Source organism: Garra rufa, chromosome 4 (genome assembly GCF_049309525.1).
Source record: "Garra rufa chromosome 4, GarRuf1.0, whole genome shotgun sequence".
NCBI classification, from domain to species: Eukaryota; Metazoa; Chordata; class Actinopteri; order Cypriniformes; family Cyprinidae; genus Garra; species Garra rufa.
Genome location: NC_133364.1, coordinates 25,330,233 through 25,357,807, shown reverse-complemented (window position 1 = coordinate 25,357,807; position 27,575 = coordinate 25,330,233). Strand labels below are relative to the sequence as shown.

The window sequence follows — 27,575 nt, the reverse complement described above, 5'->3', positions numbered from 1 at the left end:
ATTTAAAATGACATGACATTTTTCTTTTGACAAAAAAAAAGAAAACAAAATAAAAAAGAAATAATAATAATTTGATAATAAATTAATTTTAAAAAATGCAATAATTAAAAGTCAAAATAATTCATTATTAATTCATTTAAAATTAAATAAATATGAACTAATTACATTGATTTATTAATTTAAAGTAATATTGTGGGTGTAGCATAAATTGTGTGACATTATAATTAATATAAAGTAATCTTTTATTTTTAGCATTTCATTTATTTATTTTTTTATATATATATTTACTTTATTTAAAATGACATGACATGACATTGTTCTTTCTTTTACCAATAAAATAAATAAATAAAAAATATAGTAATAAATTAATTAATTTTAAAAAATATATTAATAATAAATTAAATATTAATTAATTTAACTACTTTTAAAAAATAATTAATGTGTACAGTAATATTTTGGGTGGAGCATAAATGGTGTGACATTATAATGAAGAAAAAAGCTTTAAACTAAGTAGCCTTATTTTCATTATTTAATGAAAAAAAAGGTTTTGTTAAAATATTTATTTTGTTAAATATACATATAATAATAATAATAATATATATTTGTAATATATTATATAAATATAATATATGTAATATATTATATATTAATATGTGTGTGTGTGTGTGTGTGTGTGTGTGTGTGTGTGTGTGTTGAAACAAACATTAAGCAGCATAACTATTTTCAATTGATAATAATAAGAAATGTTGTATGATCATCAAATCAGCAAATTAGCATGATTTCTCAGTAATGCGTAATTATGCTTAAAATTTGACTTTGCTTTCACAGGAATAAACTACATTTTAAAATGTTAAAATATAGTAAAATAATGAAAATATTATAGAAAATAGTATAGAAAACTATTTTAAATTGTAGTAATATTTCACAATATTTTATTTTTATTTTTGATTGCAATCTTGGTGAGCATAGGAAACTTCTTTCAAAAACATGAACAAAAATGTTTGAGCCCAAACTTTTGAACGGTTAAACCATAGAAATGTATTTATTCAATATTTCAATTTAATTTAATTTAATTTAATTTAGTTTTTTTTTTTTTATTCTATTTTTTTTTTTTTTTTTTTTTTGTGTTCCCTCACATGGTTGAGGTTTCAAGATTTCTTGAATTTTACTTATGTTTTGTGTGTGTTTGTGTAGCTGGTAAGGAGGATCTACAAGGGAATTCCACTGCAGCTCAGAGGTCAGGTTTGGTGTTTGCTACTCGACGTCCCCAAAATCAAGGAGGAGAAAAAGGACTTCTATGAGGTAAACACACTTTCTCCATTCCAGCATAGTCATGGATTTTTCAGAGCTAGCTCATTCCACAGAAACGTGTGTGTGCTTGTGTATCGTTGCTTAAATATGACTTTCTAAAATAGCCAACCCCTGAGGTTTGCAATGTAACACTTATGTGGTTTAACACACACCGCAGAGGGAAATATCACTCCAAGCGGACAATAGCAGCTTTACTAAAACCCTGCAGCATCCAACTGGACAGAAAACATGATTTGCAGTCGGCATCTCCTTTTAACTGGAGGTGTTTGTGTGGCAGAAATCATGCTGTGGTCTGTGAGCCTATCATTAGATGCATTTGTGGCCTGCAGAGTGTCGACTATATAGTTAGTGATAATATGAACTCCATGAACTGTCTCTTTCTTTCCACAGAAACTCAAGATCAGAGCCAGGGGTTTGTCTCCAGATGTACGTCAGATTGATCTGGATGTGAATCGGACATATAGAGATCACATCATGTTCATGCACCGCTATGATGTCAAGTGAGCATCCAAACACACACACACACCAACAAAAAACTCACAGGTTTAAATACTACTGGTCACAATGGGCAATGCCAGCAGATTATTAGATCTCATTGGCCTCTCTGTGAATATTTTATTTAGTTTTTTAAGTTCTGAACAATTAATTCAAGTATCAAACCATTTTATTGCAAATACAGTTGAAGTCAAAAGTTTACATACACTTTGCAAAATGTTAATTATTTGAGGAAAAATAAGAGGTCATACAAAATACATTATTTTTAATTGCTGACCTGAAAGATATTTAACATAAAAGACGTTTACATATAGTCCACAAGAGAAAATAATAGTTGAATTTATAAAAATGACCCTGTTCAAAAGTTTACATACACTTGGTTCTTAATACTGTGTTGCTACCTGAATGATCCACAGCCGTTTTTTTTTTTTTTTTTTTAGTATTATTTTTTTGTTGTTGTTGTTTAGTGATGGTTGTTTATGAGTCCCTTGTTTGTCCTGAACAGTTAAACTGCCCGCTGTTCTTCAGAAAAAAAACCCTCAGGCTTCACAAATTATTTGGTTTTTCAGCATTTTTGTGTATTTGAACCCTTTTCAAAAATAACTGTATGATTTTGAGATCCATCTTTTCACACTGAGGACAACTGTGGGACTCATATGCAACTATTACAGAAGGTTCAAACACTCACTGATGCTTCAGAAGGAAAAACCATGCATTAAAGTCCCCTGAAATCAAAATCAAAGTTCTTTGACTTTTAGTATGAATATGTTAGCCTTAAGGTTATCAATAAGCTAGTGTGCTTCAAAACAACGACAAAATTCGCATTTACTAGATACTGTATGGGCTTTCAAAACTTACAGTCTCGTCACTTCCGCCAATATGAATCAACGATTTTGATGATATCACCGTGCACTTCAGCTTCTCATCAAACGCTCTGTCCAATCAGATGCTCTCTAGAGTCCGTAGTGTCCCGCCCCCTACACTATAAATAGACGCTGAATCTGCGGCTGAGATCGGTCACTTGTTCACAGTGTAAGTGTTTTCTGTTTGGTGAATGGCATGTAGTGTGCAATGTAGGCGATAGAGAACGATTCAGACAGTGTAAATGTGCTTTCCATTGGGGCAAATGTGGTCTGGTTTCACGTTGTGTCACGTAAACCGCGGCAGAGCGCACAGTTACTCCGGACTTTGGGTCCGGTCCAGAGAGCAAATTATATGCCCGGTCGGCATGTATTAAACTACACAGCCTCAGCATGATTATGATCACTATTTTGTTTTAACAAGAGTTTCATATTGAATCTAGGGGGTAATTTATTAGACTGTTGCTGTCATAAGCTTACAAATGCGGCTTTACCGAGCTCAACGGCTCTAGCCCGAGCAGATATAAATGGAACGCTATTGGCTATTCAAAAGAAGTGGGCGGAGCTGGGCGATATGTTTTTGTTTCAGTTAAAATTACGTCACCACATAGAATAACGCTGCGCGTTTCAGAGCACTTCAGTGGACTTTTAAGAACTGGGGGTGAAAACTTTTGAACAGAATGAGGATGTGTGCATTTTTCTTATTTGGCTTAAATATCTTTTTTTTTTTTTATTTAGTACTGCTCTAAAGAGTGTAAAGAAGATAGTTACATGTTCCCCAGAAGACAAAATAAGTTAAATTTACACTGATCTTTAAATTCAAAAAAGTTTTCACCCCCAGCTGCATTGTGTTTCCTTCTGAAGCATCAGTGAGCATTTGAATTTTCTCTAATAGCTGCATATGAGTCCCTCAGTTTTCCTCAGTGTGAAAAGATGGATCTCAAAATCATACAGTCATCGTTAGAAAGGGTTCAAATAAACAAAAATGCTGAAAAACCAAAGACTTTGTGAGAACTGAAGATTTTTCTGAAGAACAGCAAGCAGTTTAACTGTACAGGACAAACAAGGGACTCATGAACAACTATCGCTAAACACCGTATTAAGAATCAAGTGTATGCAAACTTTTGAACAGGGTCATTTTTATAAATTCAATTATTATTTTCTCTTGTGGACTATGTATATGTGAAATATCATATTCAAAATAGCATGCATTTTGTATGATCCCTTTTATTTTGTTAAAATAATTATCATTTTGCAGATTCTGCAAGGTGCATGTAAACTTGACTTCAACTGCATAGCATGCATCGTGGTGTTTCAGCAGGCGCTGCTTTGCTGATAGAGGCTGTTTTTATGTAAGGCTTTAATCTGTCTGTGTAAAATACATTTTTTATTTCTCCTCGGAGATGCTTCCATGTCTCATGGCCATAAAACTGCTACATTTAACCAGCATGTGAAATGGAAAAGTTGAGAATGCAATGGGGCGAGCGAGAGACGCCCACACCCAACCATTTCTCTTCCAGTTATTGCTGTATTGAATTGTGACAGGGCTAAAGCGCCCATATTGACTGATGTGACATTTACCTGTGGAGATTTGAAAGGGTCAGATCATTCTCACAGTGTGACCTTAGACATCCACAAGAATAAAAAACAATGAGACAATGAGAGAGGAAAAGAACAGAACATGCAAAACTGGGCTAAACCTAATGACCCGTGGCATATAAAACAGAAAAAAACTGAATTGATTCTTTGATCCTAATTGTTTTGTGTGCGCTTGTGCGTTTCAGACAGCAGGATCTGTTTCATGTGCTCACAGCGTATTCTGTATATAACACGGTGAGTCAAATATGCCCACAGATATTGCCATGTTGATTCCAGTTGACGTCATAATGCTGAATTAAAATGCTACCTCAGTAGCGATCATTTTATGAGTATGTGCTTGCACTTGATTTATGTGGCTCTATGAATTCTCTCTCGTGTGTGTGTGTGTGTGTGTGTGCGTGTGTGTGTGTGTGTGTGTGTGTGTGTGTGTGTGTAGGAGGTGGGCTATTGTCAGGGCATGAGTCAGATCACTGCTCTGTTACTCATCTATATGAATGAGGAAGATGCTTTCTGGGCACTGGTCAAACTGCTGTCTGGACAGAAACACGCCATGCATGGTACACACGCACACTTTTACTCTTTCTGGAACAGTGCTGATCAACTAGTGTTGAATTAAAATATATATTTTTATATACATTAATAGGATAGTTCACCAAAAAATACTAATCGTGTCGTAAATTACTCACCCTCATGTCGTTCCAAACCCCTAAGACCTTCATTCTTTTGATGAAATCCAAATCTAAAGTCATTATTTTTGTTTTCTTTGCGCACACAATGTCCTCATAGCTTTGTAACATTATAGTTGAACCACTGATGTCACATGGACTATTTTAATGATGTACTTACTACCTTTCTGGGCCTTAAATGTGTTAGTTGCATTACTGCCTATGAAGGATCAGAAAGCTCTTGGATTTCATCTAAAATATCTTCATTTGTGTTCTAAAGATATACAAAGGTCTTACATGTTTGGAACTACATGAAAGTGAGTGATTAATAACAGAATTTTCATTTATGAATGAACTATCACTTGTGTATATTGTAAACATGTACCTCACATGCACCTTTTGCACCAAAATTGAAAAATATTTTTGTGTTTCTCTAGGTTTCTTTATACCGGGGTTCCCTAAACTCATGCGCTTCCAGGAGCATCACGACCGTATCCTGCAGAAGATGATGCCGAAGCTCAAACAACATCTAGTAAGACACAAAAACACCTCAAAAATATCATGTACTACAGTCAAAAAGTAGGGCTACTTCATTTGTAGAAAAACTCTATTAATATTGTCTTGAATGTCTAAAAAACTTCATAGCCGTTGTTAATTTGGCTTATATTCCTTATTTCGGTCCCTGTGTTCTTTATTTGTCGGTGTATTTGTGTCTTTTTTTAAATAAACCCAAGCAGCTGGCCAACCCTGAGCGCTGATGTAACAAAGAAATGCCAGCCGAGGATTCATTAAAGGGCAGAGTAATTAATAAAAGGCAATATTAATAAATAATGAGATGGATTAATTAATTAATTATTTGTGTGAGAGAGACCGTCTTTGATGTTATTGGAATAGAAAGAGGATAAAAGAGTATGATAAGCTTCACTCAATAAAGTGTGTGTGTGTGTGTGTGTGTGTGTGTGTGTGTGTGTGTGTGTGTGTGTGTGTGTGTGTGTGTGTGTGTGTGTGTGTGTGTGTAAGAGAACATATAGCTTTGTTCCAAATAGTATGCAGTTTTGCCCTAAGTATACTACAAATACATTTACATACATATGTGCTTAATAAAAATACCCTGCAATTGTACGTTTTGTATACTGAACTGCTATACTTAAAGTCTGCTAAATTATAACAATAATTGTGCAGAAATAATGCTGAAGTCCAACTAAAGATATACTTATGTATACTTAATTGTGCTAAAGTGAAACTATATCACGTATACCTCAGGTACACTTTAAATATCTTGCATTTAAACACTGGTATTATACAGAGATCATACAATCCTTATTTATAGTTATATTATATTTATAGTTACATTAAAACATTTTATGAATAATATTAACAAATGTGCATTGTGCAATAAAGACATACTCCAAGAAATAATTTTATATCAGTAAGTCTTGAGTGATGTCAATAAACATGTTAATGGATTGGAAGTGTACTTAGTATAAAATAACACAAACTAAGATGTTCTAATAGTGTTTGTTTCAGTATAATCAAGCTAATGATTCAGCCCTTCAGTTTAAAATGACAAGCCCTTCAGTTTAAAATCATGATTAACTTTTTGCCTTTTACAAAGAAGACATGGATTCAAAACACAACAAATCTCATAAATCACATTTAAAATATTGTTAAAATTGTAATAGTTATGGATTTACCTCTGAAAACGTATTAAAATAGCAAACATTTATTTAAAAGGTATATGTAAATGAAAATCTTAATAGGTCAATGTTACTGTTTTGGTAGAGGACAAATATTCCAAAACTTTCTGGAAATACTTTTTTTTTTTTTCATTTACTGCACAATTACTAATAATGTGTACTTTGGATATTATACAAGTGGCATACATGCATAGACTTTGCACCAGTTCTGTAAAATGGCCCATATAACTTTTTTTTTTTTTTTTACTGTGTGTGTTTTGATGTCATTCACCTACAATGCCTTTCCATTTGCTGCCCTCTACAGGATAATCAAGAAGTCTACACCAGCCTGTACACTATGAAATGGTTTTTTCAGTGTTTCTTGGATCGGGTATGAATTTCTTAAACATTATTTCAGTAAAAATTGGCATATTATGATGTTATGTTGCATACTTATTTTTTATCCAGTGTGAAACCTTACTGATTTGACTGTGTCTCTGTGTGTTTTATTCAATAGACTCCATTCACGCTTACGCTGAGAATATGGGACATCTATATTCTGGAAGGAGAGCGAGTTTTGACTGCAATGTCCTACACCATCCTCAAACTCCATAAAAGTAATAACTGTGTGTGTGTGTGTGTGTGTGTGTGTGTGTGTGTGTGTGTGTACCTGGTATTCATCACGTTATGGGGACCAAATGTCCCCACAAGGATAGGAATACCAGTAGATTTTGACCTTGTGGGGACATTTCTTAGGTCCCCATGAGGAAACAGGCTTATAAATCATGCACAATGAGTTTTTTTGAGGAAGTAAAAGTGTGCACAATCTCCTGTGAGGGCTAGGTTTAGGTGTAGGGTAGGTGTAGAAAGTATGGTTTGTACAGTATGAAAACCATTATGCCTATGGAATGTCCCCATAAAACATGTAAACCCAACGTGTGTGTGTGTGTGTGTGTGTGTGTGTGTGTGTGTCCACAAGGATAGTAATACCAGTAGATTTTGACCTTGTGGGGACATTTCTCAGGTCCCCATGAGGAAACAGGCTTATACATCATGCACAATGAGTTTTTTTGAGGAAGTAAAAGTGTGCACAATCTCCTGTGAGGGCTAGGTTTAGGTGTAGGGTAGGTGTAGGGCGATAGAAAATACGGTTTGTACAGTATGAAAACCATTACGCCTATGGAATGTCCCCATAAAACATGTAAACACAACAGGGAAGTCCTCATTTGTAAAATAGAAGTCTATGTAGTGTCTCCATTTAGATAGCTAATTAAATGTGTGTGTTGGTTTATTTAGTTTAGGTAAATAAAATAAAAAAATGAAATTCATAGACTTTGAATGTCCCATTCTAGTTGTAACTACTTGTTTTCTCATCGCTCTGTGTGTGTTTGTGTGTTAGAAACCCTCTTGAAGTTGTCCATGGAGGACCTGGTGAAGTTTCTGCAAGTGACTCTGTCAAAGGATTTCTTTTTTGAGGATGACTTTGTGGTAGAGCAGCTTCAAAACTCTATGTCTGAGCTCAGACGATCTAAACTGGAGCTGCCACCTCCAGGTACTTTAAACACACATGCACACATGCACTGAAACCATGGCTAATCACAAAATGTATGGCTGTGTGTCACCACCCATAAAGTGACACATCCTACTACACACACTGTCTCTTAGTAATCTCTTTCTCTGACTCTGTTTCTTTATCTCATGCACAAACAAACACACACACACACACACACACACACACACACACACACTCATTCACTGCTGCTATGTACTGTTTGTCTAATCTGCGTTCTCTTCCTTTTCGCTTCAAACATAGCTTCTGCTTACACTAGTGGGTCTGGGAAAGGGGGGCGCCAACCCTCCTACAAAACTAACCGGTGGGCAAAAACGCACTGACTACTTTATCTGTCAATCAACCAACCATTCGTTCGTCTACCTCCACTACACACACGTCCTTTTCCCCTCGTTTGTTTCTCTGTCTTTCACAAAAGCTGGATTTGTTTTTGTTTTTTTTGTTTTTTTTTAATCTGTTTCGGGAATGACACAAAAATGTGTTGTGAGGTACTATATTGTTAGAAACGTAAAATGGCAATTATAATAAATGCATTTAACTAAAGTGAATACAAAACACACAAGTCAGTAGATAAAAGTGTCCAAAATTAACTTTTTGCCACACCTGCCAGTGGAAAATGAATTGAGTAGATGATGAGAATTGAGAACTATAGATACTGGCTTTGAAACTGGCCACTCTCAACACAAAGACTGGTAAAAAGTTGTCTTCTAAGGTCGTAGAATGTGACAAGCTTGTGATTAAAATTAGCAGAAATGCTGATAATAAATACACTTTAAATAATTACCTGTCAAAAATTTGCAATAAAATATTTTAACATGGGTATTTTTGTATGTTAGAGCAACAGTCTGTCACCAAAATATTGAAATCAGTTCTAAGTCAAATCTACTGTTCGATTTGCATGAAAAACCACAAACCATGAACAACGAGTCTTGCTTTAAACCAGCAACTCACTTTTGGCGTTCGGCAAATCTTAATTTTGGACCTGAAATATGATAACCAGCACCTTTGGAGGTGTTCACGGGTTTGTGTGTCTTTGACGTTGCGTTCCTCAAGCCCTTCTCAGTGCACACCAATATCCGCCTTAACCATCACTATCTGTTTGTAAACGTTCATCATTCCCTTGACGTTTCCTTCAGTTTCCTTCACTGCGAACGTGAATATTGTGCACATGCTGTGTGTTCCAGAATGTACCTAACACATCTTTTCTCCACATGGTTTGTATGTTCACAGTCAGGCTTGAACTGTAAGTGTTGTGATAAATCTTTTTATTTATATTTTTAGCTTCTTGACTCCTCAGTGTTCCCAATCCGAGCTTTGATTTGACGCCAGCCGTGGATGTTTGTGGTTTGGTTTTATTTGAACAAAGCGTCAACTGTAACTCTTGTTTTATTTGGCAGTTTGGTTCTTCTAAAAGACATTCGGCTGCATGCGTGTTGCACTTCAGTGTTTGTTTATATTCGGATGGTTTAAAGACTCCATGAAATGCAGTTTCCGGCAGGGACATTTTAAAGAAGGAAGAGAAAGATTGTAAATTTTGAATGTAGATGAAGTTTATATAAAATTTCGATTTCATGGGGTCTTGAATGGGTTAGTTCACTCCTGAATTAAAATTTCCTGATAAATTACTCACCCCCATGTCATCCAAAGCCAAAAAGAAAATTAAGGCTTTTGAGGAAAACATTCCAGGATTTTTATCCATATACTGGATTTCAATGGAAATCAGCGTGTTGAAGGTCAAAATTGCAATTTCAATGCAGCTTCAAAGGGCTCTACATTATCCCAGATGAGGAATAAGGGTCTCACGTGTGGTTAGTTCCTTGCCTATGTGCTCCGGTTCAAAAAGTTATGGTAGGGCGAAAAACTCCATTTAATTTTCTCCTCCAACTTCAAAATCGTCTAAAATTGGTGTTTTACCTGTTTTAGTTAATGCGTTTTGACTTTTGTTTGCACGTTCGCTTTGTGAACACTGGATCGGTACTTATGCCTAAGGCTGGCCGCATACTAGATGATTTTCAGATCTTAACCGAATTTAAAACCATGGGAGATCATAGACATGAAGACAAATTACAGCCGATTTTTAGCCTTATAATCCTCTGACCGTGCACACTAGATTATTCGAGCAGACCACGAGACCACACACTTGTTGATTGTAGAAACTATTTCACAGTGACACAAGATCTCATGGAGACTCGCGAGATCAAACGTGACTTGAGAAGAAAACCAATGGAAGAACTTGCGTTCTGTTTCACAGTGAAATATAAAAAAGAATATGGGGGATGTATTCTGCTTTTGTGGCATGTATGTGGCTGCCAAGTTTTAGCTATAGAAGCACAAAACATCCGGTAAGTGACACTTGCTCGCTCTCATTGGCTATTGCGGGTATCACGTCAGAGGCAGCCCAATCAAGAATCCTAAATATCAAACATCTTTGATATTTACGATTTGAGTTTGGGGACACTCCATCTCGATTGGAAGCAGTTAAATAATCGAAATGAAACAACACAATAGAGGACCTTTTGGACAAAAAAGCTTGTGAATCGGGCCACACCACCCGAACTTTCGGGGATGCAATTCTGGCTTAAATTCAGGCTTAAAATCCTCTAGTGTGCAGCCAGCTTAAGTCACGCGTGATTCCAATGCAAATATGTAATGTGTGAAGTTGTGGATGCAGAGCTTGTGCAAGATGAGAACCCTTCAACCCATTGATCCCCATTAAAGTCCACTATATGGAGAAAAATCCTGGAATCTTTCCTCAAAAACCTTAAAACATTTCTTTTTGACTGACGAAAGAAAGACATGAGCATCTTGGTTGACGTAGGTGTGAGTACATTATCAGGAAATTTCAATTCTGGAGTGCACTAATCCTTTTATACTTGACATTTCTGTATTGATGTTCACGCTGACTGGCTATTCTTCTATCACCCATGCAGGTAAGGAGGATGAGTTTCCTAAGAAACCATTAGGTCAACTTCCTCCTGAGCCTACAGGATTGGCAGCAGGAGCAATGAATCATGTGGCTAACGGCCAGCCGGTCGGGAAGACAGTTGAGGGCCTTCCCCCTCGTGGTTCGAGCCCTGCCGCAAACATCAGTAAAAAAGGTTCCATCACTGATGGAACTCCAGAGAGGTACCAAGAAAGCCGGCCACCCAGCTCACTGGATAAGGTGCCTCATCCAGACAAGCTCGAGAGGGATGGACGGGGTGTGGACACTCAAAAGGAACGGGTCCCAACAGCTGGTGCGAAGCTGACCCAGAACCAGGCGAATCACAACTCCAGTGCTAGATCCAGCATGCGCAGAGACGTCGGACCTCGATGGGTCAAGCCTTCGGAGGGCAAACTGGAAGCAGTCAAGGCTGCAGCAATGCGGGAAAGCCAGTTGAGTCTAACAATGGGCGTTCCACCCTCGCCCAGCTCCGCAACTCCAGAGGAGGCCTCCAGCGCACAGCGCCGCCCCCGTTCTCGAGGATTCGTTCCAGGCTCCAACCGCGCCTCCAACGCTTCGCAATACGACAACGTCCCAGGACCAGACGGAGAGGTTATGGAGATCATAGAGCTTGAGAAACCGCCCTCTCGTCCACCCTCCCGACCATACGTTGGACCTTCTTTGAGACAAGGCAGTCCCACTCGTCCCCCTAGTGATGGCGTCTCTCCCTTTCGAATGACTGGACCTCCTTTGAGACAGGGCAGTCCCACCCGTCCCCCTAACGATGGCGTCTCTCCTTTTCGAATGCCCAAGCAGAGCATGATGCAATCCAAACCAGAACCCCGTGCACCTCTGCACTACCCACCTGGCATGACTCCTGTCTACACCCCCTACGTTTCTGACTCTCGGACTGAGGACAGACTATACGGCCAAGCGTACACTGAGCAAATTTACGCAACTACGGGACGTGGCTCGTCTAATCCTTCACCTGAAAAAACGCTAATGAACAACAGCTTCCTAACCTACCGACGGCCACCGCCAAACATGCCCCCTCTCAGGGTTGCTCCGGCTGAGCTTTCGTCCCAGATAGACAGTGTTGGAGAGGGTGGGTATTACATGCGACAACCCACCCGATTGATGGGCTCTCCAGGTTACCCACCCACAGAACTGCGTTATGAGGCACACAGACGAAGAGAGGGCTGGTATGGGGACATGGAGGCGGGGCCTCCGCGGTCTCCTGTGGGACTACCTCGATCTCCAAGCTTCCAGAAAGCTCAGCTCTCTCCTGTTCACCCCGTTCAAGAGTTTAACTTTGCCCCTGCAAATATCTCGGATGCTATGCTCCATTACAGAGGACCCTATCAAGAGCATTCCGGAAGGCAACAGCTCCCCCCGCTGTTCGGAGGAACACACTACAGGCAAGCGCAGGAGGCCTTTGCAATGCAGGAGTCCATGCTGCTCTGAGAGAGAAAGAGATAGAGGGATACACTGTATGAGTGATGGCTAGCAAGCAGTTTTGTGTTGGTTTAATGTTTTTGTGTTCTGTTTTGTCTGTTTGTCTGTTCGTTTGTTTGTCTGGCAAGTCTTACCACACAAGAGTTGCCAGTTTCAGGCATTTGTACTGATCGAAGACTGACTGAAGAAATTTACTTTTGTTTTTGTTTGTACATTTTTGTCCGTAAAATAACCATTAACTGCCGATGTGAGTTATATAACAGCTTAAATGTGCAAAGAGAGATTTTTTTTGTTGTTGTTCTTGCTGTTCCCTTGGTTAGCACACTGAGATATTTAAATAGAGGGTTACGGAGAGTCTTTTTCATATGGACAAACTCAGTTACTGATCAATTATCATCTATTTTTTTAATGCGTTTCAGACATAAACATACTTTAGAGGACACTTTATTCCTTGATTGTGAATATATTTTTTAAGAACAAAGATTTGTGTAGGTTAGATACGTATATTATAAACCGATACGTTCAAACAGCGAACGTAATCGCTGTTGGACAGAACATTTCAGTGCATCACTACAGTGTTCAAGTGAAAGTAAAAACCTTGTTTGTAAGGCTTGTTTTTTGAGGTTATATATTAAAATGGCGATATTTAATCTTAAGTTGAAAGGGAATTTTAGGGGGTATGTGCGTTCTCAAAATCTGTTGCACTGACCAGCAAATAGATCTCATATTTTAAGTGAGATCTTATTAATAACTGATAAGATCAACTGATACCAGAGCTTGTTTAAAGGGATAGTTCGCCCAAAAATGAAAATTCTGTCTCACCCTTGTGTTGTTCCAAACCCGTAAGACCTTTGTTCATCTTCGGAACACAAATTAAGATATTTTTGATTAAATCTGAGAGCTTTCTGACACGTTCAAGGCCCAGAAAGGTAGTAAGGACATCATTAAAATAGTACATGTGAAATTAGTGGTTCAACCGTAATTTTATGAAGCTACAAGAACGTGGTTGGATTATTTTAACAATATCCTTACTACCTTTCTAGGCCTTGAATGTGTCAGTTGTGTTGCTGTCTATGCAGGGTCAGAAAGCTATTGGATTTCATCAAAAATATCTTAATTTGTGTTCCAAAGATTGCTGAGAACTGAGGTCTTACGGATTTGGAATGACACTAGGGGGTGAGTAATTCATGACAGGATGTTAGTTTTGTCGTGAACTATCTTTTTAAAATGATATGTAATCATATGAAAGCTGCCTTGGATGTGGCCAGCTAAATATTACAACATTGTGTTACTGTCTTTAGCAGAGAAGTCTGTAACATAGGGTGAATTTAAGTAAGTTGGGCCCCTTTGGACATTTAAAATGCCCCAATTTCATCTGAAAAATGTCTGTTTGTGATGCACAGTGCAAGTTATGCAAGTAGTTACCGAATTACAAATCTGTTCAATAATTTAATAATATGGCTGGTAGTTTGTAGCATGCGGCTGCTGTGTTAAGTTGGTTGTACCTGTGCTGTTACTCAGTGGAATTCTTCAAATAATCAACTTTTTTACAACAGATTATCAAAGTCAAGTTTCGCAAAAAGCACAGGTTTTACATAACATAACACAATCAAGTGTACAGCTCATTGAATCCCTACAGATCTGTCGGTAATATTTCCAGTCCGCTCCTAACCCACTAACCTGTTTTTGCTGTTTTTGGGTGTACCATTTTAGTTTATTTTTAAATTAGCAGAAGCAGCATGGATGTATTTCAGCAAGGTTTAGGTGAGGTTATTCAAGTTGATTTTCTTTTTTTGGATTTGATTTGATTATCCATTTGCATGGAACCTTTACCGGCATTGTTTCCTCCAACCACATTGACATTAGGTCAACCTGTGTTTATCAACTTCCTTAACATTATTCACTAAGCATTACTTGCCATGTACCTTGATTTATACCTTTTTAATCAGCCAACTTGACTTGAGACTTGATTATATGGCATGGCCACACTACCAACCCATTTCACACATTCATTTATACACACACCAATGTATTTGCTACTGACTATGTAGCAGATGGGTTCTTTCATAATACACCCTAATGACCAGTTTTAGCTTTCAAAACGCTCCACACAACACTCCTTATGTATCCCTTTGTGATCTCGCCTGCTATTCAGAATCGTATCAATGCAAAAAAACAAAACAAAAACAAAAAAAAAAAACATATTCCCATGTCTTAGTCATGGACAAGCAAGCTAATTTATTCTTTGCTCTAGCGCCACATTGTTTACTTCTTCCAGGCTTGTATTAGTACACTTCATTTTGACACAGCATTCGATTTCAGATTGTTAAATTGAATATTTCTTTGTTAAACTACTAAAATGCAACTTGATTATCAGATCCCCCCTTCTCTAATAAAACAACATGGGGTTATTAAAAAGAAAAAAAACGTGGCTGATTTTTGTTTGTGTGTGTGAGCTTTAAGAAATATGGGGTTTATTCTTAATACAACCACCAGATGTCTCCTTCTGCTTAAATACACTGTGCAATTTGATACTAGAGATCTATTTCAAACTTAACAATTCATGAAGACATGGGTTAAAGGTAGTGTAGGATTCTTCATTATACAGTTGAAGCCAAAAGCTTGCATACACCTTACGTTTTTCAACATTTTTGTGTATTTGAACCCTTTCCAACAATGACTGTATGATTTTGAGATCCATCTTTTCACACTGAGGACAACTGAGGAACTCTTATGCAACTATTCCAGAAGGTTCAAATGCTCACTGATGCTGCAACACAATGCATTAAGAGCCAGGGGTGAAAACTTTTGAACAGAATGAAGATGTGTATTTTTATTATTATTATTATTATTATTACTCTGCCTAAGTATCATATTTTTTTCATTTAGTACTGCCCTTCAGAAGCTAAAGAAGATACCTACATGTTTCCCAGAAGACAAAATAAGTTAAGTTTACCCCGATCTTCAAATTCCAAAGGTTTTCACCCCCCGACTTTTAACGCATCGTGTTTCCTTCTGGAGCATCAGTGAGCATTTGAACCTTCTGTAATAGTTGCTTATGACTCCCACAGTTGTCCTCAGTGTGAAAAGATGGATCTCAAAATCATACAGTCATTGTTGGAAAGGGTTCAAACACAACTGTGGATCATTCAGGTAACAACAGAGTCAAGTGTATGTAAACTTTTGAATGGGGTCATTTTTATAAATATAACTATTATTTTCTTATGTAAACATCTATACGCGAAATAATTATTCAGGCCAGTACTAAGTAAAAAATAACATGCATTTTGTATGATCAATCTTATTTTGGTCAAATAATTAACGTTTTGCAGATTCTGTAAATCTGTATATGCCTTTATTGATTCTTAATTAATTTTAATGTCATTGAACAAATGCAGACAACAAAGTGCAGGCCCAGATGGCAACGCATATGTTTTTCACCTACTAGATAGTACATTTTGGCCAAAACTTGGAACTGTCATATGGAATCTTCTCATAGTTATTTTCAAAACACTACATTGTATTGAAAACTATAGACAATATTGTAACATGAGCAAGTTCTGTTTTGATGATAAGACTGATTGATGTTCATTATCTCATGATAAAGACAGCCTAAGCCATTGTTTCCAGTCCCTATGACTACTTTGTCTTTGCCGAACATAGACGTGGAAAAGTGAATTATCCAACTGTGTCACTCGTTTAGTATGAAAAACAGTCAACGACCCCCTGAGCCACAGGATTAACAATGAATTTCCTAACAGTGTAAGAACCGTATATGAGTCAAACATTTCTCTAGAAAAAAGAAAGATGACTAGAGGAGTAGATTTTGCCTTCAGGTTACTGGAAACTATTTGTTGCTGGGTGTTTCAAATTATATAACTCATGGTCGTCCTGTCAGCATTCACTGGAAGAATGATCTGTTGATTAATGCTGTCAGATTTGTTGATGCAAGCCATTGCTTATGGCTGACCTGAAAATGAGTGGCCAAGTAAAGCGTAACATCTAGTTTTAGCTGAGTTTTTTCTTTCATTTTTATACTTGTACAGTATGTAACATACATAACTTGAAACCTCTTGTCAAATGTGGATGTGTACAGACACATTCCAGTGAACACCTCCAGACGTCTAAGCACACAGATAAGCACATGCAGCACAATATGAGACTAAATTGCAGCTGTCATGACTAATGATGTGCAAGAGCTATTATGTGGGTTTTTACATTGAGACGGGAATTATAGGCTTGAATGGATACAGATTTCCTCTTCGCAGTGTTTGAAGGTGCAAGTTACTCAAGAATCCTCTGCGGCGGCACCCTAACCTGCATTTAAACTCAGCTTAAACTTGAATCTCAAAGACTTGCCTTCAAGGAGGGGCACAAACCATATCTGGAAACCAACTTTTTCTGTAGATAACCACTTTACTTCCATGGAACAGTTACCTAATAGCAATCCAGAACAACTTAGCAACCATTCACAACAGGGTCTATTATCTCCCAGTAGTATAGCGATGTACGAATCACTTTTTCCAAAGAATTTCTTTTGGATAAAATGGATTTTGTCCATGAAAAATTGCCAAACAAGAAAAAAACATGTATGTCCGTTGCTTTTTGTCATTAGTGTAGCAATGAATGCAGGGTCAGAAAACTCTTGGATTTCGTCAAAAATATCTTAATTTGTGCTCCAATGATAAACGAATATCTTGCGGGTTTGGAACGACGTGAGGGTGAGTAATTAATGGCAGAATTTTCATTTTGGAGTGAACTAACCCTTAAACCATTAACCCTTCAGTGAAAGTTCAGGCCATAAATGTGTTTATTGACTATTGTCAGTGCATTCGGAAACATTGTTCCACGTTTTGTTATGTTACAGCCTTATTCCAAAAAGGATTCATTAAATTCATTATTTTCCACCAAATTCTACAAACAGTACTCCATAATGACAACATGAAAGAAGTTTGGTTGAAACTTTGGCAATTTATAAAAAAAAAAAAAAAAGAGCCTTTGCCGTGACACTCGAAAATTGAGCTCGGGTGCATCCTGTTTCCACTGATCATCCTTGAGATGTTTCTACAACTTGATTGCAGTCCACCTGTGGTAAATTCAGTTGATTGGACATGATTTGGAAAGGCACACACAGGTCTATATAAGGCCCCACAGTTAACAGTGCGTGTCAGAACACAAGCCAAGCCGTCCAACGGAATTGTCTGTAGACCACTCAGACAGGATTGTATCAAGGTACAGAAAAATGTCTACTGCATTGAAGGCCCCAATGAACACAGTGGCCTCCATTATCTGTAAATGGAAGTAGTTTGGAACCACCAGGACTCTTCCTAGAGTGGTTTGCCCGGCCAAACTGAGCGACTGTGGAAGAAGGGCCTTAGTCAGGTAGGTGATCAAGAACCTGATAGTCACTCTAAAAGAGTTTCAGTGTTTCTCTGTGGAGAGAGGAGAACCTTCCAGAAGAACAACCTTCTCTGCAGCACTCCACCAATCAGGCCTGTATGCCAGACTGAAGCTACTTAGTAAAGGGCACATGACGAGATGAGCGTGGCTATGGGACAACTCTTTGAACGTTCTTGAGTGGCCCAGCCAGAGCCTAGACTTGAGAACCAGGCTGAACCTCTCTGGAGAGACCTGAAAATGGCTGTGCATTGATGCTCATCCAACCTGATGGAGCTTGAGATGTACTGCAAAGAAGAATGGGAGAAACTGGCTAAAAATAGGTGTGCCAAGCTTGTGGCATCATACCCCAAAAAGACCTGAGGCTGTAATTGGTGTTGAAGATTCTTGAGTATTGAGAAAATGTTGTGAATACTAATGTACCACTTTATCCCCCCCCTCCCCTTAATAAATTTTGCAATTTTAAAAAATGTTTCATGTTGTCATTATGGAGTATTGTTTGTAGGATTTTGAGGAACATTTAATCCATTTTGGAATAAGGCTGTAACGTGAATTAAAGGAAGCGCTCTGAAAATTTTCCAAATGCACTGCAAGTACAGCATAAAGAACTCTTATTTTTATTTTTTTACCTAGCAGTTTTCTGTTGGTCAACGTGCCAAATTTGCATGACCAGCTAGAACCTGTTGTGAAATCTTTCGCCCACAAGAAAAAAAAAAAAAAATTGTGGTGGATCATATTTTAATGATTGGATTTTCCAATGGAAATACACCGAAGGGTGCAAATGACTGCACTTTAAAAGGGTCATCAGATGCCCATTTTCAAGTTCAACTGATTCTTTAGGGTCTAAATGAGAAGTCTATAATATACTTTGGTTAATTTTCAATAGTAGTGTAAAAAAACACCCTTTTGCCTTGTCAAAGTAACATAGTCCTCCTCTTCTTAAGCAGCTCCGATGTTGGGAGTAAATGACGACTGCTATGTTCATTAATACATCCAGCAACAAAACTCCTCAATCGCCCAATGAGTTGACACAATGGCGTCGAACTGTTTCATCTCGGTGAGAGAGAGTCTAAGGTAAGACACTAATGTTAATCAACTGTTTTGTCACACCGACACGAAGCTGAGAATGACCGGATTTCAAAGAGGGGATATTATTTTTAGAGATTAAAAAAAAATACCACTGGATGGATTTTTATCATTGTAGGGTGGTTGTGCACACAAACTGCCAACACACATTAATGTTTAAACATGTAAAAGTGAGTTTTGCATCTGATGACCCTTTAAGACTAAAGATAAGGTCACATTTCCAAACTTCTAGTTAAATTTAATGGCCAAAAAGGCTTCATTGCCTATTGTCAGTAGTGTAGCAATGTGGCAAATTTGCTTGACCATTTTGAACCCATTGCAAAGTCTTTCACCCTCAAGCAAAGATTTAATTCAGTGTTGAATCCTATTGAAATGTTTTTTTGTTGTTGTTGTTCACACATTAAATCTTTGCCTTTGAAAAAAAAAAATAAAGTGTTAAGGATTCTAAGAGAGGACTCAAATGTGGGATTAGAAGTGACGGTTTATTAACAGAACAACAGGCAAGATAAGAGATGGTGAGGAGGGAAGTGAACAGTCCAAACAATAGGCAGGGAGAGACTTGAAGACAGGCAGATGGTAAGAAAAATCACCGAGTCCAGGCCAGGTGACAGTCCACCAAAAAGCAGAGAAGGCTGCGAAGCTGAAAGTTAGCAGTAGGGCCAGACAAGAGCCAGAGTAGCAGCCACTCCACACTTGTGATCTCAAGCTATGCACACGTCTAGCAGTGAGGCAGACCAGAAGCAACGTCTGCAGGACTGAACAAGGCTGGATTAGAGATGGAAAAAGACAACATTTAGCAAACGACTTGGTAGGATATTATCAATATAACTAAATTTTGACAAGCAAGCTAACATAGACTATAGCGCACGTACATGCGCCATAGTTAGAATAACGAACTAGCAAATCACGAGGGAAAGGGAGACAATATAAAGGAAAGGGACACATGAGGAACAGGTGAGAACACTCAGACAAACAAGGTAAGAACGAGCAGGACAGGTGACGACACTCAGACGAATGAAGACTAAATGAGGGGGTGTGGTAATAGGAAACAAGGAGGCAGGATGAGAGGAGCACATGGCAGACAAAAACAAAGACAAAGCCATGTGCTCAAACACAACACGAACAAAGAAACACTAAAAAAAGACAGGGGAGAAAAGACTGTCAGGGGAGATCCCTGACATAAAGGTGCAATCCCTGCTGGAAAAAACAAAACAAAAAAAACAATAGAAACCATCAAGGAAATTGGTAAAACGTTTTCACCGGTTTCAACTTAAAAACTTAAGTTTAGCAGCTGCCTTAAAATTTTACATTAAATCAACTTAAGTCATTTCAACTCACAAGTTAAATCAGCTAATTTTTATTGTAATAAGTTAAAATGACTTGTAGTTTTAAGCTGATTCAATTTAAAATTTTAAGGCAGCTGCTGAACTTAGGTTTTTAAGTTGAATCCGGTGAAAAATTTGTACAGTGTACAAATACCATTACAAACCATTAAAAATGGTTTTCTGTAGTGTGTTTTCAGACATATTCCATTAGGATTTAGCAGTTTAGAAGGTGAGCAATTGCCAGTAAAAACCCATTGCAGTTTTTTATTAAAACCAATACAAGTCCTATTATAACCATTTCATATATCATTTGTGAAATTTCAATGACATTTCATTGACAAAAAAAGGGTTCACTGTTGATGTATTTAGCACAGCTCACATAGAAGTCATTTTAAACTCAAGCACCTTTGTTATTCAGTCCGCTAAATTCATGTGACTACTTTGCGAAATCTGTGTGGAAATCTTACTGGATGACTGGATTTCGACCGTGACCGCACCTTAATGGCAGGCTACAGTATTTCTAGAGTGTTTAAGGAGATCATAGGTCAGGTAAAGTGCAACCCTTCCTTTGACGTGACTCAGGTACGATAATGACACATCATGTTTGTCATTTATGTAAACAAGTTAATGTTCTAGGAGGCTGGAATTCAGGGCATCTTCCGTTATAGGAAAAAAAAAACCAGCAAATACTTGTGTCACTGGTTTCTTTTAATGCATAAGTCGAGTTTAAGTTTGTTGAGAAATGACCTTTTCTTTTTGAAGAGCTCTTTAGTTTGCTCTTCTAAAAATGCAAACTGGACCAAGCTGAAGCATCATTTCAGATCAGTATAAAGAATATGAGAGAACGCAAATGTCTTTGAGTTTATTTGCAGATAGACAGTGTATTATGCAATCTTTTGGACAACAGTACAATAGTAGGCTACACATCTATTTGTAATCTACTCACGAATGCATAATTATACAGTAGTTGAGTGTAAACTCAGCAGCAAAGAATGAGCTTGCAGGAACAGGTATGTCATTTATCTGGTTGTACTGTCGCCCCGAGGGACTCTCAAGGAAGCTGGAGATGAGTGCTACACCTTAAATTTGACACCAAACTTTAAGAGATTGTTTTATTAGCTCTCTTATGGTGTTTGCAGAGTATGTAAACATGCTGTTTATAGCAATTGGTTCAATTAATGTAGATTTTTCTTTCGTATTATGTTAACTTTTTAATGTGTGATGTCCATTTTTAACCATGCAGGGTGTGATGTTAAATCCAAACCACCATGAATGATGAGTTTATATGTAGTGTTTTCACAACGCGCTGTCAAACGGCCATATATTGCTGGCACTGAATGTAAACAATGCCAAAGCTTGCTTATTTTGCTGATCATTGCTGCTGAAAGTGGTCAATTATTGTCATGTTTTCGTCTGTACTAATTAGTCAGGCCAGGAAAAACATTTGGAGTACGTTTTAGTCCTGGATACACGGCCACATTGGAGATACTTGGATGTAAACAACAGCATTGATTGCAAGGTTATTGTACTGTTGAATACATCATGACTATGCTGCTAATTTATGTTGTCTAAACCATGAACAAAGCATGTGGAAGCTGCTAAATCATATAGAGAAGGACTTAGTAAGCAGGCCTAATATTAGCCTAATATTTCACCTACCTGACTGGAAATGATAAGAACAACACGAATGTTGTCAAGATTCTTGCCCTGGAAATCCTGGTTCAGTTTGGGCAACCACAAATGCCTTTTGTTCCTCAGAGAGTTTTGTACTCTTTTCCTTGATTTGTTATAACTTTTGGCAGAGCTCCAACTGTTTTTCCTGATCTGACCGATTAGTACAGCCCAAAACATGACAATAACTGACCATTTTTTGCAGTAATAACCCTGCTGAAACAAAATCATATGCTGGTTAGGTATGTTTAGGTGCTGGGATGCTGGTTTTAGCTGGTTTATGCTGGTTAATGGTGGTCCTTTGCTGGATTATGCTGGTCGTGTTGCTGGTCAAGGACCAGCATAAACCAGCAAAGGGCCAGCATGGACCAGCAAAGGACCAGCATGGACCAGCAAAGGACCAGCATAAACCAGCAAAGGACCAGCGTAAACCAGCAAAGGACCAGCGTAAACCAGCAAAGGGCCAGCGTAAACCAGCAAAGGGCCAGCGTAAACCAGCAAAGGACCAGCGTAAACCAGCAAAGGACCAGCATGGACCAGCAAAGGACCAGCGTAAACCAGCAAAGGACCAGCGTAAACCAGCAAAGGACCAGCGTAAACCAGCAAAGGACCAGCGTAAACCAGCAAAGGGCCAGCGTAAACCAGCAAAGGGCCAGCGTAAACCAGCAAAGGACCAGCGTAAACCAGCAAAGGACCAGCGTAAACCAGCAAAAGACCAGCGTAAACCAGCAAAGGACCAGCGTAAACCTGCAAAGGGCCAGCGTAAACCAGCAAAGGGCCAGCGTAAACCAGCAAAGGGCCAGCGTAAACCAGCAAAGGACCAGCGTAAACCAGCAAAGGACCAGCATGGACCAGCAAAGGACCAGCGTAAACCAGCAAAGGACCAGCGTAAACCAGCAAAGGACCAGCGTAAACCAGCAAAGGGCCAGCGTAAACCAGCAAAGGGCCAGCGTAAACCAGCAAAGGACCAGCGAAAACCAGCAAAGGACCAGCGTAAACCAGCAAAGGACCAGCGTAAACCAGCAAAGGGCCAGCGTAAACCAGCAAAGGGCCAGCGTAAACCAGCAAAGGACCAGCGTAAACCAGCAAAGGGCCAGCGTAAATCAGCAAAGGGCCAGCGTAAACCAGCAAAGGACCAGCGTAAACCAGCAAAGGGCCAGCGTAAACCAGCAAAGGGCCAGCGTAAACCAGCAAAGGACCAGCGTAAACCTGCAAAGGGCCAGCGTAAACCAGCAAAGGGCCAGCGTAAACCAGCAAAGGACCAGCGTAAACCAGCAAAGGGCCAGCGTAAATCAGCAAAGGGCCAGCGTAAACCAGCAAAGGGCCAGCGTAAACCAGCAAAGGGCCAGCGTAAACCAGCAAAGGGCCAGCGTAAACCAGCAAAGGGCCAACGTAAACTAGCAAGGGGCCAGCGTAAACCAGCAAAAGACCAGCATAAACCAGCAAAGGACCAGCATAAACCTGCAAAGGACCAGCATAAACCAGCAAAGGGCCAGCATAAACCAGCAAAGGACCAGCATAAACCAGCAAAGGGCCAGCATAAACCAGCTAAAACCAGCATCCCAGCACCAAAACATACCTAACCAGCATATGCTGTTTTTTCATCAGGGAATGCCACTGAACTTGCGTATTTTGCTGATTGTTTACATTCATGCTGAAAATGGTCATTTATTGTCATGTTTTGGCTGTATAGCCTGTCAATCGGTCAGATGGAAAAAACCTTTGGAGTACTAGACTACCAAAAGTAGGATTTCCAGGGCAAGAATCTTGACAACATTCATGCTTGTTCCGATGTTGTATTGTTTCCGGTCAAGGCTAAAATCTTAATTAATACTGCTCATGTATCTTTACCACCTATTAACTTTAGTTTGTCAAAATATAGTGCCCTTTCCTGCTTATTAAGTCCTTCGCCTGATAGCACAAGTACATCTTGGAGATGTCTATTTGACGTCTGCATTTACATCTGCAAGACATCTGCAAGATGTTTTGCTCATCTGCAATACGTCTATTGGACGTTTCCTATCAGATGTCAAATAGACGTCTATTAGATGTCTTTAACATGTTTATGATGTAGAATGTATGTAAAACTGACATCTTACAGATGTCTGCCAGACATTTGCACACAGCAGATGCTTTCCAGATCAAGAGATCTTTAACAGACATCTTGCAGACGTACGTGTGCTATCTGATTTAGCAGCTTCCACACCTGTATTTCGTGGTTTAGACATCATAAATTAGCAGAACAACGTATTCAGTTGTACATTAATCATATTATCAATGCTGTGTTTACATCTGAGTATCGCCAATATGGCAATGCATTCTCGTGACGCAAATGCAAACCATTTATAAGTTTAGAACTGAAAATAAAATATCTGCATTGTTTTAAGTAAAAATATTCAAACATATGATTCACGACGGTCATTGTAACAGTCAGTAGGAGTAGAATATACAAATAGAATAGGTCAAGATGGCACGCAATATATGCAAATAACTTTCAGGTAAAACCTGTGGCTGTATGTGTACAGCGTACGTTTTAATTAAATGTACATAGTAAACAGATTGATAAACAACAGTTCATCGAACATTATCGCTGAGTGTGTTCTACAAACACACCGAATAACTTGATAAAGTGTCATTTTGATTCAGCGTGTGTTGTGCGCGCTCCCGCGTGTGTATGAGCGCTCCGCCCTCCACTCAGTAGTCACTGCAGCTGCACCGAACACACATGAGGTTGGAGTGGAGTCGGTTGAACTCACTGCGGTATGGAACAAGACACCTTCATTTTATCAATGACACGAGCAGGACGACAACGTATGAACTTTATCAACATTATATGAGATGATATAATAACAACAGAGGGACTAAACAAACAGGAGAAGGTCTTAAACAGTTTCGGAGAACGCGCAAAAGGTAACGCTTCTTGTTTACTCTCATTAATACTGTACAACATATAAAGTTGTTAGATTAATTAATAATAAAGTAACACAGTTTCTTTTTTTATAAACTATGTCATGTTTTATTTATCATTTAAGATATCATTTGGTCATTTATCATGGTCATTTTCATCATTTATCATTTAAGATATCATTTGTTGATAATGTAGTTTAATACATTTATACACTAGTTTGTGTGTACATAAACATATGTTGTAATAATACGATATTATGGCTATTGTATAGAGTTCCACCACAGATTATATATATATATATATATATATATATATATATATATATATATATATATATATATATAATAGATGTCCTGCCTATACTTATTCATAAATTTGCATTCATGGACATCATATGTGCCATTTTCTTTCCTTAGTAAATACTTATTATTATTTTTCAGACATATAATGCACTCTTGTGGAAAAGACACAATATCCATGAACATAAACAAACATTAGCCTGTGACTTTAAGCATATCATTACTGCTGACCTTTTAGATGCAACACAATGTTCATGTTTTGGACTTAAACACTAACATATGCCTTTTTTTCAAGTTAATCCAGTTGTATTAATATACTTGTACAGTACTTTTTGTAAGGGATTTACATTTATTAACTGTATGATAGATAGATAGATAGATAGATAGATAGATAGATAGATAGATTACTTTATGAAAGGCAATATGACTGTACTGTCCAAGCTATATATCAAATAATTTCCTAGTGAGCTGTCTATCTAGTCATAATTTTTGAATATAGTACACACCTGTCACCTTATAAAATGTATTGTTTACTGAACTTGAGGTTTTTCCTAACCTCAAGGCTTTAAAAATATTGACAGACAATAGAAAGTGTTACGAATCAACATAAGGGCATATCACGTCATTTATCTTCTCTGTTTGTGTTTCTGTTAAAGGTTTCCACACTCTTCCATTGTGCTCAAAGGATGTTCGTCTTCACGCTCTGCCTGTTCTTATGGTCCTGGCTGTCATCCATTCACGGTCTGGAGTTTCGCTATCATAACAGCGTGGAAATGGAGCAGTACTTGAAAGACATCAACAGGACGTTTCCTGATATCACACATCTACACAGCATCGGCCAGTCCGTTGAAGGTAAACCAGCTGTTGTGGAGACAGTATTTTCCTATTGAGTGAGTCTTAAACTCGTCTGTGTTCCTGCAGATGAGCACAACAGTGTTATACGGTTTGAGGGCAGGCATATGGCGACAGATGCACGGAACAGGTTCAAACTTATTGCCTACCCGTTCATCAGAGAGCTTATTGTGCAACTAATATTTTTATGAGTCTGCAAACAGCAGCAGCCGCAGTAGAGTGAGCCAAATACAGCAGAAAGTTGAGCCAGTGCTGGAGGAAAAAAACTGAAGTAGGGGAGTTCATTTGTGTATATATTTGCACATGCATAAAATGGTTAGTTCTGGTTATGTAATTTGATTGGCCTCATATACAGTCCCTCAGCACTGGGAATTTTCACTGTTTATGTTTTCTGTGTTTGCAGATTCATGTCAGTTTGTGTATTAAGACACGGTCACACTAGACTTTGAGCTTTGTGGTGTTTATTTTAGAGCTGTAAAACGATTAGATGCAATGAATCGATTCAAAATAAAAGTTTATGCTTGCATACTATGTATGAGTGTACTGCGTATATTTATTATGTATAAATACACACATATGGGGAAAATGTTACATTTATGTTAATTTATATATTATATAAGATTATATACAAGTGCATTTGTTGCATACAAATACATACTAATATTTTTTTAATGTATATATGGTGTGTGTGTGTGTGTGTGTGTGTATTTATATATACATAATAAATATACACAGTACACACACATATAGTATGCAAACATAAACTTTTATTTTGAATTGATTAATTGAGGCTAATCGTTTGCAGCTCTAGTTTGAATATTTTTTTTATTTATTGGTTTACAAAGATACTTAATATTAATTAATAAAGTTAAAGAAAAAAACATTAAAATGTTTACAGTAAATTTTTAACATTACAGTAACATTTTAAACATTTGTGGGCAAATAAATGTGATGAGTTGTGGCTTTTTAATTAAAAATGTAACATGTAAAAAATAGACAACAAACCTTAAAGTTTGCATTCTTTTAATGCATCTTATTGGTTACATGTGTAGGACCTTTATTTATTTATTTATTTTCAAATTCCATTTTATTTTATTTTTTTGTCATGTGATTTTGATCACCTGGAGATATAAAGAGTGGCACATTGGTATTCAATTTGTCTGATGAAGAGCCTGCGTGCTCGAAACGTCACATACGCTATGCGAAAGTTGTTTTAAAAATAAATATTTTTATATTTTTTGGAGCTTTGGTGTTGCCGACTTTACACTTTATTATTTTATTATTTTTTTTTCAAATTCTGTTTTTTTCCGTTTTAATTTTTCTGGGTTCCGTTTCTCCCTACACTGTTTTAATGGTTAATTAAAAAATATATATATTAACCAAAAAGCATGTCTAATTAATTGGAATCATGACACTTATACAATTTAACAGCAATTTAATAAAAGTTTAACAAAAATTAAAGGTCCTATGAGATGTGTTGTAT

The 27,575-nt window shown here is 37.7% G+C and overlaps 2 protein-coding genes across 3 annotated transcripts in view; both read left to right on the top strand.

The window, feature by feature from the left end:
• Positions 1 to 16,050, top strand: part of usp6nl (USP6 N-terminal like) — an 81,187-nt gene extending 65,137 nt beyond the window's left edge. For both annotated transcript variants that reach the window (XM_073838897.1, XM_073838896.1), the window contains 9 exons: positions 1,195 to 1,302; positions 1,702 to 1,811; positions 4,451 to 4,499; positions 4,702 to 4,822; positions 5,368 to 5,462; positions 6,932 to 6,997; positions 7,124 to 7,223; positions 8,006 to 8,158; positions 11,107 to 16,050. In XM_073838897.1, coding sequence (XP_073694998.1) covers positions 1,195 to 1,302; positions 1,702 to 1,811; positions 4,451 to 4,499; positions 4,702 to 4,822; positions 5,368 to 5,462; positions 6,932 to 6,997; positions 7,124 to 7,223; positions 8,006 to 8,158; positions 11,107 to 12,563 — 2,259 coding nt within the window. In that variant the 3' untranslated portion in view covers positions 12,564 to 16,050. The remainder of the gene's footprint in view (positions 1 to 1,194; positions 1,303 to 1,701; positions 1,812 to 4,450; positions 4,500 to 4,701; positions 4,823 to 5,367; positions 5,463 to 6,931; positions 6,998 to 7,123; positions 7,224 to 8,005; positions 8,159 to 11,106) is intronic.
• Positions 16,051 to 24,754: 8,704 nt separating this feature from the next.
• The window catches only part of cpm (carboxypeptidase M), a 48,088-nt gene continuing 45,267 nt past the window's right edge, over positions 24,755 to 27,575 (top strand). Inside the window, exons 1-2 of the mRNA XM_073838894.1 lie at positions 24,755 to 24,943; positions 25,897 to 26,092. Coding sequence (XP_073694995.1) covers positions 25,927 to 26,092 — 166 coding nt within the window. The 5' untranslated portion in view covers positions 24,755 to 24,943; positions 25,897 to 25,926. The remainder of the gene's footprint in view (positions 24,944 to 25,896; positions 26,093 to 27,575) is intronic.